At 34.8% G+C, this 13,863-nt stretch overlaps 2 protein-coding genes across 2 annotated transcripts; both read right to left on the reverse strand.

The window, feature by feature from the left end:
* Positions 1–528: 528 nt before the first annotated feature.
* Positions 529–5,653, reverse strand: LOC133300950 (uncharacterized). The gene is made up of 3 exons (XM_061500535.1): positions 5,341–5,653; positions 5,144–5,233; positions 529–846 (listed from the first exon to the last, which is right to left on the reverse strand). The coding sequence occupies exons 1-3, from the start codon at positions 5,587–5,589 to the stop codon at positions 766–768; spliced, it is 420 nt and encodes a 139-aa protein (XP_061356519.1). The 5' UTR covers positions 5,590–5,653; the 3' UTR covers positions 529–765.
* Positions 5,654–6,934: 1,281 nt separating this feature from the next.
* LOC133300944 (transmembrane emp24 domain-containing protein p24delta3-like) lies at positions 6,935–10,583 on the reverse strand. The gene is made up of 4 exons (XM_061500529.1): positions 10,265–10,583; positions 7,774–7,989; positions 7,598–7,674; positions 6,935–7,444 (listed from the first exon to the last, which is right to left on the reverse strand). Exons 1-4 carry the CDS (start codon positions 10,493–10,495, stop codon positions 7,300–7,302), a joined length of 669 nt encoding a protein of 222 aa, XP_061356513.1. The 5' UTR covers positions 10,496–10,583; the 3' UTR covers positions 6,935–7,299.
* Positions 10,584–13,863: the final 3,280 nt, after the last annotated feature.

A 13,863-nucleotide genomic window follows, 5' to 3' on the forward strand; every position in this document is an offset into this window, starting at 1 on the left:
TTGGAGAAAGAAAGCGAGCTGAGAATAGAAGTGGATAACAATGTACTTCTTTGCCTTCGACTCCTTAATGGCACCGGTGAGATTTTTGGCACTGAGCTTCCCCTTGAAATCTGGCTCAATTTTCCTCCCAGGCTCAGAAGCATTGTGAAAGTTGAAGCCTTGTACTAGTATCACTTATCTTTTTATTAATTAATATACCCCATGGAGTGTTACTATTGTTAATGATTTTTTAATACAATTCTCATCTGCATTCCAGTTTGGCTTTTGGTTGCCGGTGTTGATTGAGAGTGAGCGAGAAAGAGTTGAGAGTGATAAGGTTAATCACCTCATTCTCAATAATATTTGACAACGAACCAAATATATAATCTTGAGCAAATATTCCCAGTAATATTTTAATCAATCAAACAGGGTCCCCGAGAAACTCACTTTCCCACGGATATTAGTAGGAATTATGATTCTTAGGCACACAAAAATGTATCTTCTATCAAAAGCCCCCAAATATTTTACATGGAATTCTTTATTCAAAAATAAATACAATAACCTTTTACATTCTGGTTTATTTTACTTTACATTTAACGCGTGTATGTGTAAGTTTGCGTAATTCTCACATATGAGGAGTTTTATGTAATGTATTTATTCAATACACAATACTTCACAAAATATTTAAAAAATAATAATGTAACTCTACAAATATAATTAAGAAAATTTGTTAAATTATAAAACAAACATTTCTTATGCCTCAAGGGTCCTGCGCTGAAACTCCTTTTATTGTTCTCTCAGAGCAGCAGCTATCTTCTTCTGGAGGAGCTCCACTCCTAGACGTGGAGAGAATCGTGGTAAAGTTTCCTGGAAAACAGGACAACATTAACATAAGATGCAGATTTTTTTTCTCTCTGTTGTTTCGAGTCTTTTAGTTTGTATTATTTTTTTTGGCAATCATGAAAGTTACAAGGCTAAAGAAATCCTAGAATCAATGACCATAGGCTATAGCAGAGCAAAATATATAAGCTTGAGCATCCAAAACTCACATCAGTAGATTACAAACAAGGCGATGGAAAAACCAAATGGGGCAACACGTCTCACAAGCTGCAAAAAGGACCGACCCACAAACCAGATGGGAGTATCAACGTAAATTAAAATCCAGAAACAGTGGCGGAATCACCTATTCATTGAGCAAAGACCAACAAAAATTTAGGTGAAGCCTAGCAAAAATTTTATCCTAAAACTTAGCCATAATTATTTAACCAGTTAAAATATAGCTAATTTTCGAATTTTAACCCAAGTCAAAATCTCACCCTACCTCTAAGTGACTCCGCCACTGTCCAAAAACAAAACAGGGAAAGCACACAAGAATCAAACAGTTGGACGCTAAAACCACAAAACAAACAGGACTACCAAAATTCTAATGGACTGGTTTCGTTCCATGAGCTTAACCTTCATACAGACGGCTGAGTAATTGCAGAGCACACCTTTTTTTTTTTGGGTCAAATGCAGAGCACCTTCCAAAAGAGAAAAGTACAAACTTTTTTTTTGGTACAAAAAAAAAAGTACAATCTTATATGGTACTTCTTCAGGTCTAGGATGGCCAACATTTAACCCAGTCCAATCAGTGGCTGGGCATACACCATGCATTGTGGCCCAAGTTCAGCTGCGGATACTTTTTTGGCTGGACTGAGAGAATGACCAGACCATAGGTCACCCTTTGATAAGAAAATGCACAATGTTTTATGCATGACTAATATCTCTGAAAATGAATATTGATTGGATTGCCACAATACAGAGATAAATCTTTCTTTACATAGGCCCATCTAACCGAATGCAAGCCGACACAGTAGTACAATTTTACAACTGAAATTTAATGCTTATCTCATAAAAATACAGGGTGTCGTTAATCAAATTTGGTGAGTAGGTCTGTATGCATGTTTATGACATTATTTTCTACATAAATTCTCAATAGTGAATATTGGCAATCCTTAAGCCATAATCTTTGTCTACAAATTCAAAAAACCCTAAAATCCAAGGGTTTCCAGAGCCCATGGCCGTTAAATTAATTACCTGATCCAAAGCCTTAAAACCTTGAATTAGATTTGGCCGTGAATAAACTGCAAAAAATATGTTCAACTATAGCACATTGTGGCTTTGAAACTCCATCCTATTTAACCCCAAGTCAATTTAAATCCACATAAAAATTTAGACAAAATTATTTTAGAATGATGCACAGAATGAATGACATAAATGGCTAGGTTTCATTCTATCAAGTGCCCTTGAGTCCATAGGGAAAAAACCACTCCCCATTAAACTCCGACTAGGGAGGGTAGGGGTGAGGACAATCCTTGTGCACAGCTTTACGCTTATATATTTGCAAAAGGGCTATTTTCCGTATTTGAACCTATGACCTTCCGGTCACAAAGGAGCAGCTTTACCACTGCTCCAAGCTTGCCCTCTTTAAAAAAAAGGAAAATGAGAAATAATCCAAGATTTCTTGATTTCCAAAATGAAAGTGAATAAAATAAGTTATGGTGCTTATCTATAAGGATCCTAAGTTACCCCTACTTTATGTTAGTGTGTATAATAATTAACTACACCTACCAACTTACAAGCAAGCAACTTGGGACTTTTTTCCTGGGCAAAATGAAGACTAAGAACATTACAAATTATAGAGAAGTTATTTTGAAGAATTCCTTGCAGAATTTCTCAATCAACCTTTCCGTTAATTTTCGGTCTAGCTGTTTTGCATCAAGATGTGTCAAAAGTCAACATCCATGTGAATTGTGCATCTTCATTCCACCATTCTTAGTTGATAGATAAGTTCATAATTCATGTAGAACTTATTTCATTTGAATATGATTTGGTGGCACATAATAGAAGGTTTGGAAAGGTAAATCGAAGGAAGAGAAGCGGGGGATTATTGCTTCCATGTGGGCAGGCTGACCTAGCAAAGGGTGATGGTGGAAATAGGGGTTAGTGTCACGCTGTTGGCATCACCAAAGTTTGTTGAAAAGGAGGGAAGGGAAGGCTGAAGGGGATTGTCTTGGTTAGTTGGGACTTTTGGGCTTTTGGGAGAGAATCAAAACCTCTCTGATGATCTGGGAAGAAGTTGTAATTGGCCTTCATTTCTTTCTTGCTTTTCATTACTTGTAATTTCAATTCCAGTTCCATAATTTTCCCCTTTAAACACTATATTCTAATCCTCCATTGGACCTGTGTTAAGGTTCCAATATATAAATCTACGTCTTCTTTTTCAATTTTCCTTTCCCTGTTTCTGATAGCTACAGAATCATAGTTACTAGTTTCCTGCAACAGCCCGCACAGTTGCTCATTGCCCATGGCAATGGGATTGGGGCAATAAACCTCTCTTGCCTTGCCCATTTTATATTGTCCAGTTATTGCGCAAGCGACTTGGACAACATTTAAGATGGTGGAGCACTTATAACCCCCCCTCAAAAGTCAAAATGTAGGCCAAAATTAACCATTTCTCACCTGACACTTGGGAGAACACAACAGTGGTATTCTCTGGCCAAAGAGAGGGCATTTTAGCAGCCTTTAACCAAGTACATTTTCCTTGTCTCTTTGCTTTTGTCTTTGCAGTAACATTGTTTATGTACAGAACCTTAGACTTATGCATAATGTGTATCATTAGTTCTAAAAAAAAAAAAAAAACACTCCCCGTTAAACCCGACTAGCGAGTGTGGGGTGGAGGTAATCCTTGTACGCAGCCTTACCCTTGCATAATTGCAAAGAGACTGTTTCCTGAATTCGAACCCATGACCTTTCAGTCATAAAAGAACAACTTTACCACTGTTCCGGTTCGCCCCCTTTAATGTGTATCATTAGTTCACACAGATAAATTTAAAGACAAGATTCTACATAACAAGGAATTTAAGTTCTGGAATTAAACAGACGACTCTCTAACGACATGACACACCCTGTTTGCTAAGATACTATATTTTGTATATCGTGCATAAATATTGTCAGAATTTTCTTAGTCTTTCTAAATATCTATTTCTGAAGTCAACTTTCAGGTTGTAAGTAATTAGAAGCTTAAGTATGAGTTACTGATATTTTTTATCATTCTCAAATTTATTGAGGATTTAAATTACATTTGAAATTTGAATGAGAGCTTGTATAGTCCTGTATTAACTATTCACTATTAGTTATAATAATGTTATTCTGGACTATATCAAATTCATTTCATATGATATGATATGATCACAGTTCAGTATCTCCCTGCACAACGGGCACTGGTACTAAGAGCCCTTGACACAATACTGCACCACGTACAATAAATTACAGATATCTAAATACAGAAGAAAATTTAGATGAAATGTCAGTGTAACATTTGATCAGCCAACAATTAGGTGCCAAACGATGTGCAAACACCAGGGAAAACTGGAACTACTAAGAAGTATTACAACCAAAAACATGGCATAGGGAAAATGTGAATAAAAATGGGCTTAGAAGGGAGTCAAGCAAAAAACTAAGAAATTGGACAAAATATATACCTTCAAATAAAAGTACTCAATGATGACTCAAATGAGAAGTTAAAAGATTGCATACAGTGCTTAACAACAAGCCAAGTCCAAACTAGAGGACTACATCTTACATTGGAGAAAGAAAGGATGAATATTGTGACATCAGATTAAAAAAAGAAAAAGTGTGTGATAAAGATATAAGAATAGGGAATAATCTTGAAGGAAATAATAAACTTCTTAGTCAAGTAGTTCAGGACTTCATAAAACCACAAAGTAGGAGAGGTATCCTTGTCCTTGTATTTATTGTGATTGAAAAAAAAAAAAAATTGCAAGAAAAAGCATCCTTTCAATCACCAGGAAAATTCATTTTCACACTACTGATTGCCGGTTAGCCAACAAGCATCACATGCCAGGTTCAATAACAGGACTAGGGCATGAAAGCCACACATGGCAATATTTTTCAATCATCAAACTTTAACTATTGAAAGGGATTAAAAAAGGAAAGTAAGGAATAACTTGCGCTTGTGCAAAGAAACCCGAGTCCCTGCTAAAGCATAATACACAAAAAAGCTACGCATTTGCCTAACTTGTAACCCTTCACCAATGCGTGCCCTAATTTCAACAAGAATTTAGATGGAGAAAAAGTAAAGTAGTGTGTTTTTGAAACAAACCTCGGTACCATCAGATAGCACTTTAGCCAACACAGGTATCTCATATTGGTAAGCTCTTTCCCACTCGGGATTGCTGGTTATATCTCTTATCTGACAAAACCCAACATCAAAATCAAAAACCTCATATTCATTCATAGTCATGCAATGCATACAACATACGAGGAGAGAGAGAGAGAGAGAGAGAGAGATCTATATACATGGAAATCAACGTCGTGAAGGGAATCAGGACCAGAGAGCAAGAATGCAGCTTGAAGCTTCTCTTTGAGGCCATCGCACAAACAGCAACCGGGTTTTGAATAAAGGACGAGCTTTCTAGAAGCTGAAGGTGCAGATGAATAACAGAGAGGTTTCAATTTGAAAGCCCTTTGTCCACTTAACAACGTAACCGGCGAAGACCTTGCTGTTGCTGCTACTGCTAACGCTGCCACTGCACTGGCAACCACCATTCTTCTCAAAACGCACAAAGCGGTTACGAAGGAACCAAATACAAATTTGCTAGATTTGGCTCCTCTTAAAATTAATCACTTGGTTATTACTACATGATCTTATTGACTTGTATTGATTAAATTTATTATGTTTAATTTGAATTTGTGAGTTTTAAATTTATATAATTCAATAAAGAAACTATTCATGCGTTTTTGTTTAAAAAAAAAAACTAATCGAATAAAAGATAAATTAAATATTAAAGTATGAGTTTGGTGTTTATCATTTTAAGAGAGAAATAGACACAAACCCAATGGGTTCAGTTGGTAACTTGGCGCTGAGTTAGTGAGGTTGGATATGTGTTCGATTCCCGCTGAATGCATTCTTGGGGAGGGGCTGAACCTTTAGACATTACTGTTCCCCTGCACTCCGGATTAGTCTCATAGCCGACTCAAAGAGTCGAAGCTCGTGGGGATACCGGAGGGAGCCAACTCGTCTCAAAGAGATAATTAGGGTTGGGTAACTCCAAAAAAAAAGATAGACACAAAGAATAAAAATCATGAGAGAGTGAGTGGTTTTTTATTTATTTAAATTTTAAATAAAAAATATTATTTTATGTCTATATCTCTTTTAAAATGACATAATTTTATGCCATTTAAAATTACAAATAATTTTCCCTTAAAGTATATTTAATTAAATTATCATTATTATTATTGGACTAATAAATTAAACAAGCGATGATTCATTTAAAATATAAGTCTAAGATTTAAATTTATTGAATTATTAACAACCGAGTTACGAGAAAGGTCAAGAGCATGCAGTGGCACAAGTTATTTTTAACTAGCGTGATTGAAAAATATCACCTGTTATCCATTGTTGTTTGTAATAAAGTGGTCGATTGAACTGCCAAATCTGAGAACTGAGAACTGGTCTCCAATTTGACTTTTGTTCAATGTTATAACAGTTTTCACAGTTGGAGAGGTTGAGACTGGGAAAAAAAATTGGTTGGATTAGACAGTTTTTGTTGCTTAATGTCAATTTAAAATATAAAAAGTTTATATTTGACTTACTAAATTGTATACGAATGGTTCGATTCGACTAGATGTTTTAACAGGTTGAACATAAACGGGAAAATGTTGTATAATGACAAATGGCAATTACAATTTAATCCTTTGTTAACTAGGAATAAAGTTACTTTTCTTTTTGGACCTTATTCAAAGTAAAATGAAAATCCTATTATAAGTGAAATTATAATAAACTTGTATAGTTGTATTCCAGTTAAGGCCCATAGATTAATATAATAATGTAATCAATAATAGTATATAATAAACTCATATACTTAACACTTCACAAGCATTCCAAATCCAAATTTACCTTGTCCCTTCTTTAAAACACGGCATATCAGTTCCCAGTCATGGGAGATCAATTACAACAAACATTTTGAATTGTGAATGCTTTTCCCAAGTACATGATGAAGGAGTTCATAGACATAGCAGATTCTCAATTATCTAAACCGATCACCATCATTCGTTTAGGTTCAAGAAAGTACCAAACTCTTCAATTTCTGCATGACTGCATATATGTAAGTAACGCTCACCAAACCCCTTGCAGGGGTAATCCACTAAATGGAAGGATCCACAAGAAGAAAAACTATACAACGATGGACTCATCCTTGATTCTCCAAAACTTGAGAGAACAATTTGGTATTGGTAAGTGACATAAGAAAGCAATATCTATATGAGCTTCTTCTTCCGAAAATAGCGCTTCAGATACCACAGCTGCAACACCGAAGTCAAAATGCAGACGCCAAGAGAAATGATACTGAACCATGCGACTCTACCATTCGTTGCTTCACTAACTTCCCTCATCTCCGCTTCCCTGTAGCAATGTTCCAAAAAATGAAGTTTTGATACATAGTGAAGTGGTTAGAACTTAGAAGAACCTAACTTCATAAAGGCCTCACAACAGAAAGATTGCATACTGAGTAAATAAAACTGAAATTAAACATCACAATGAATATAAGAGATTTACCTATTCTTCAAATAAATTAGATTATCACGGATGGCTTCCACAGCTCCTTCAAGTTTCATTAGCTCAAGTTCAACACCCTTAAATCAATGCCCAAAAGGAATAAGGCATTAAACACTTCTGTATGAGTTAATCCCATACAGATATTACAAAGACAATGAATGGAATTCATTTGTTACCTCAATCTTTTCTTTTTTTGCAACAGAGTCCCAATCTTTAGCAGAAATTCCAGTTTTCCATTCAAGGCTGATTGTGAGACCTCCTGAACCTTCTTGATGTTTACTCTCCATCCAAAAGCACGCCACGTAATTCCCACTTTCCGCAGTTGTAAATGCAAACTGACCATGAGTAACATTTTCATTGTGGTGAAGATTATTTCCATAAGGAGATGTCACCTGCGAAAAAATTGAAAAGAGAGAGTAGATAAATAGGAGTTGGTTAATATAATTTCTAGTATTATATTTTGTTGGGATATTTAAATGTGATAGAGCCACATTGATTGGCAATGGGCTATGAAGTGCATATAAGTGGGAGGACCCATGAACCCAATACTTTAAATTTTGCGTTGTGACATGTTATTAAATCCACTTGATATGTAGGCTAACCTTAGCCCATTAATGGTGGTCTCCCGCCACGGGCTTTCCCTAGACCCGCCCATTGAGGGAACAGTGACCATTTTGCCACGCCTTGCCAAAAAATTACCAGACTGCCACGCCAATAGTAAATTTTCAAAGAATGCCACGTGAGATAATTCGCTACACTGTGTAGCGAAATATGCTTGCAAATAATTCGCTACACAGTGTAGCGAATTATGCCACATCAGAATGCACAGTAAGCAAGAATAACACATGTCAAGCAGGTAGTAATTCGCTACCCTCTGTAGCATATTATGTTCGCAAATGATTTTTTGACACGTGGCACACTTTCGTAGGAAAAAGTTGACGTGTCATAATTCCCTACCACTGGTAGCGAATTTGGTCTGCAATATGGCCACGTGTCACGAAATTATTGGCCACGAAATTCGCTACCAGTGGTAGCGAATTATGACACGTGGCAGTCTGGTAAAAAATACTGTTCGCGTGGCATTTGAGTAAAAAATTTGACAAAACGTGACATTTTGGTCACTGTTCCCCCATTGAGTTTATAGGTCCTTTTTTTGGGTAATGCATCGGTTATGTCACAAGAAACAACAATTTTTTCCTACAGAGACAATAAACAATGTGTGACCCATTACTTTTTTTCTCTCTCTTTATATCGTGGGACCCATGCTTTGCATTGCCTCTGTAGGAAAAGAAAAATTGTTTCCTGTAATATAACCAATGTACCCCCCCCCCCCCTCCCTTTTTTTTTTGGTTGGGGGGTGGTCCTTTTACTAATATGTACCATGTTTAGCTCATTTCTTTTCAAATATGGGAATTTTAATCACTGTATACCAATCTCATGCGGGTCAGGTGGAGCACGTGGCGAGGGACCACCAACCACATCAAGTGAATCCGACATCATCTCACAACCCAAAACATTAAGGCATTGGGTTCATGGGTCTCCTACTTGTATGCACTTGACTTAACATGTTATTGTGGGGCATTGGGTTCATGGGTCTCCTACTTTTATGCACTTGACTTAACCTGTTATTGTGGGACTTGTTACACTTGAATATTCCAAAATATTTTGTATATCAAGCTATATCTTTACTTCACAACATTCGATAACAAGGAAGAAATCTAGTATTCTCCAAATATATATATATATATATATATATATATAGGGTTTTATATTTCTCATGTTAAATGAGAATTGAAATCTCATGTTGTAGAGATAAAAAGCATGTGGGACCCATGTGTTAGGAAAAATTAGATGTAGGACCCATGTCAGCACGGAAATCGAAGGGTGTGTAGGAAAATTTGAATTCTCATGTTAAATGAGAAATATAAAACCCATATATATATATATATATATATATATATATAAAATAAATAAATAGTCTTAAATTTGTTAAGGATCGACAACAGGAAATGTGGATAGAATAGAACCAAATCAGAGTAAGAAAATACAATGGTGGGCCAAATTAAAATGAATATACATTCCTCCCATTCATAATCGATCATGACATTTCCCCCCTCATTTCCCATATTTTGACATCGATTTCATTTTCCCAACTAGGATTTCCTGTTAGCCTTATAGTCAATTCACCAAATTACGCAGAAAGTTTAAACATTCCCCAAAAATTTTGAATTCACATAAGCTAAAACTTGCCTACGATCAAATTGACAAAACTAAGTGCATACTTTGGCACAAAACTAATAAAACAAAGTCAGAAAAATTCAATGCCGAGGCAAATTAAAACAAACAGATATTCTACCATTCATGATCAAACGTGATTTCCCCCGCCCCCCCCCCCCCCCCCCCCCCCCCCCCCTCTCTTTCTTTCCCCCGTTACATCCATAATTTGACATCAATTTCGTTTTCCAAGTAAGAGTTCCCCGTTAACCTCATTATCAATATATCAAATAAAGCAGACAATTTAAACATTCTACAACTACAACTTGCCTACTATCAAATTGACAAAGCTAAGTGCATACTTTGGCATAAAACTAATAAAAGGACAAGTAGCTAGTAAATCTAAATTAACAAGCTGAATCCAGAAAAAAAAAAAAGGGAAAAGAAACATACCTTGGCGGAAATAGTGGGAAGTTGGTGACCCTTGACTTCATCCTCTACAACATAGTAATCAGCTAAAACGACGACGTGTGTTTGGATTTCCTCGGATATGCACTTAGTTCCCGAACTGGGGATGGTTAACCATACGGCCTCAGTTTGAGGGACCATAAAATTGGAGAAGCATAACAATAAGAGCAGAGTTATGGTTGTTAACACAGAGTTTAGGTTGATGTCCTTCGCCATTCACGAAAGTTGATATTCGAATCAGAATCAGAATCAGATACTCTAAAACTTACTAGGCTTAGATCTAAACTTGTCGAGAAGGAAAAGAGGAACACGACTACTGGTGTTATTACAATTATAATATAATAATAATGGGAAAATATGTCTCTTCACCGCTACAAAGACAGAAGTTTTTTACGCGTAGCATATACATGTTTTTTTTTTTTTTTTTCTTTTAGGATACTGTTTCAAATTCTGAGATTATTTAAAATTGTGTACTAAAAAATATATGTCAAATAACTTTCTTTCTTTTTTTAATACAATGTCAAATAACTTTCTTACTTCAACATAAAATTAATAGAACCCATGATAATTATAATACAATGTTGTTGGTTTAAAGAAAAAATGTTTATCCTTTTAAATGACACAACTTATATCTTTTCATTTTCACAAAGAGATGAGATTCATATCTTTATTTTTATTTTTATCAACTCTTTTTTCTTATTTATCTATCTCTTTAATGGCATAATTTTACATTCTTTGAAATGATACACATTTTTCCCTGGATTTAAATGGAATTGAAAGAAAGTTCAATATAATTTTATATTTTTTAAAATAATAAACACTTTACTCTTAATTTAAATGGAGTTGAAGGAAAGTTCGTTGTTTACTTAAGGTGTTAATATTTATTTATCTTTTTGAATATTGAAGTGTTAATATTTGTCTGCGGATGAGTGCGCGCACAGTAGAACTGTAGATGTAGGCGGTAACGTATTTTCACATGACGTGGCAAGCCATTATCCAATCACAGCCCTTAACTGCACGCTTCGTTTACCTTTGGACATATTTAAAAAGAAAAAGAAAAAATCAATCTAAAACGGCGTGGGACTGTGCTTAAAAACTTAATCTGCCCACCAACCAACTCGATTAAAGTCAGGGTCATGTGTTCTATAGAGAGATTACAAGATCACTTCGATCTAATTTTATACATTAAAATATATATATATATATATATATATATATATATATATATATATATTCTATATAAAAAATTCAAAAAAAATTAAACCACCAATCATTAAAAATTTAAAATATACCTAACATAATTCAATCAAATACAGGACAATATTACACAAACTAATAAAAATATCAAACTATCATGGAATTAATAATAAGTTATATCATCAAACTCAGATTCTCTTTGTCCTTTTCCATCACCTACAATAATATATGAAAGGAGATCCCTTATATAGAGCGGCACAAGAGAGTCGACGACGCGACAAATCAACGGTAGCTAGGGAAAGAAGAACTAGAACGGTGGAGAATAGGAAGAGAGAAGACCGAAGATGATAGGAGGGACCACCATCACGACACAGGAGATCACTGAATCATGGAGACTGAGTCTAGGTCTGAGAGAGAAAATCAAAAGAAAAGAAAAAGAACGATTCAGATTTCAGATCTAGTTCTAGATCTAGACAACAACGAGTTTTTATTTTTTTACACATAAAACAACACCTTTTCGTATGTAATTTTTTTTAAAATACACACGGGAGTCCCGGGCTCAACCAAGAGTCAAAGGTTAAAGAAGTCAACATACATACATGTCTAAATGTTCACCTCAACCTTCAAAAAAAAGAGGAGATCAGTGATTGAATGGCATCTAGAGGTGCTAAACGAGTCAGGGGTCTTTGGCTCGGCTCGTGAAGGCCTGAGCTTTTATGTCTAAAATTGATTGTTGGAACTAGGCTTGGACTTGTATAAAAGCTCGTTTAATAAAAAGGCATCAGACTCCAATTTAAAAGCTCGGCCTTAGAGCCTCTTAGGCTGGCCTAATATATTAATTTTTATTTTTATTTTATATTTTTTATACTACTTGTGATAGTCCTCTCTCTCCTCAATTCATTTCATCCCATTTTATTAATTAAACAGACTTTTTGAATGATTTTGTTTTATATTATGTTGTTTGGATATACATTAAATTTATGAATATTTATGGAATTACTAGTGCTGTTGACTGTATATTTTGTTTGGATAAATTTTTGTTGTCTTATTTTGTTTTAAACAGGCTAACAGGCTAAATCAGACTTTTATTTTTTGTAAATAAGACAGGCCACAGGTTGAAATTATATTCATAACAGGTAACAGGCTTGGTCAGGCTGACACATTTAACACAGACTTAGCCTTTTAAGACCAAAGTTTGGCTCGGCTCGGATCGGCCCGTTAACACCCCTAATTAAAATTTTTGAATTCTTTCGAAATTAATTTTATTCACTGTAAAATTAATGTTATTACCAAAAAAAGTTAACGAAACACGCATGGTTACTACCTATGTAGCACCGATACGACATGCGACACGTGACACGATATGACACGACACTCCGACACGTCAATTTTAAAAAATTATGGATTTCGACACGTTGGGACACGTTTTAATATTAAATAATTTTTTTAATTTATATAGTGTATATTTCATTTAATATTTAATAATTTAACAAAAAATGAAACTAAATTAATGATACCCATCAACACGTTATAAAGATGGAAGCTTTAATAAAAAAAAAGAACTGGGACGAGAGAGAGATATAATATTAGATAGAGAGATCAAATCATATTAGAGAGAAATCAGAGAGAAGGAGATACAACAAGAGCGTAATAGGAATTGACAACAATGATGCTGAGATGATCTCTTATCTACTTAAGGGAAAAAAAGACAAAAAAATAAAATTAATATGATAAAGTGGAAGCTTTATTAATATATTTTAATTTTTTTATAAAAAATTAAAAAAAAAATTACGAAAATGTCATTTGACCGCGTTGGACACGGTCAAATTCGCGTGTCGGAATGGTCAACGTGTCGAAAAAAGTTGACCGCGTGTCTGACACCTTGTCGGAGCGTGTCGCCGTGTCAGAGCGTGTCGAACACGACTCCCCCTATTTTTACAAGTGTCTGTGCTTCCTTTTACTGTATAATCAGATTTTGATCATCACCGCAAACATGATTTTGTGATAAAACGAACAGGCTCTAGGATTTAGGAAGGTCATTAAAAATGAAGATGCCATATGTGAATTTAAAAATATTGTATGTTATATGTGTTTGGTATGAAACATTTAATTTTAGAATCAGGTAAATCCTATCTTTGTTAATTAAAAAAAAATTATAAAATGACATTCAGATTTTAAATCTTATTCTTACAATAAAAAAGAGCGTTAAAGATATATAAAATTATTAATATATTTTCACCCACCAGCTTAAGTTTTTGGATTGAATTAATTTTTTACATGATATCAGAGTCTCGGTATCCCGGGTTCGATCTTCACCGCCTCCTATTTTTTTGTGAAATTTCTTAGCAATAAGTAGGTTAGACTTGATGTCATCATCTACCTTTCAA

Source organism: Gastrolobium bilobum, unplaced genomic scaffold (genome assembly GCF_033153095.1).
Source record: "Gastrolobium bilobum isolate Gb01-03AN ecotype WA unplaced genomic scaffold, APGP_CSIRO_Gbil_v1 utg4266, whole genome shotgun sequence".
NCBI classification, from domain to species: domain Eukaryota; kingdom Viridiplantae; phylum Streptophyta; class Magnoliopsida; order Fabales; family Fabaceae; genus Gastrolobium; species Gastrolobium bilobum.

What these genes read in the sequence shown, in the direction of transcription:
- LOC133300950 (XM_061500535.1), bottom strand. Translation starts at nt 5,589, where the DNA reads ATGGTGGTTGCCAGTGCAGTGGCAGCGTTAGCAGTAGCAGCAACAGCA. An exon ending in TTCACGACGTTGATTTCCAT is followed by an intron (nt 5,234 to 5,340) that starts GTATATAGATCT and finishes GGGTTTTGTCAG; the next exon opens with ATAAGAGATATAACCAGCAA. An exon ending in TGCTATCTGATGGTACCGAG is followed by an intron (nt 847 to 5,143) that starts GTTTGTTTCAAA and finishes CCTGTTTTCCAG; the next exon opens with GAAACTTTACCACGATTCTC.
- LOC133300944 (XM_061500529.1), bottom strand. Translation starts at nt 10,495, where the DNA reads ATGGCGAAGGACATCAACCTAAACTCTGTGTTAACAACCATAACTCTG. An exon ending in TTCCCACTATTTCCGCCAAG is followed by an intron (nt 7,990 to 10,264) that starts GTATGTTTCTTT and finishes ATTTTTTCGCAG; the next exon opens with GTGACATCTCCTTATGGAAA. An exon ending in CTAATTTATTTGAAGAATAG is followed by an intron (nt 7,445 to 7,597) that starts GTAAATCTCTTA and finishes ACATTGCTACAG; the next exon opens with GGAAGCGGAGATGAGGGAAG.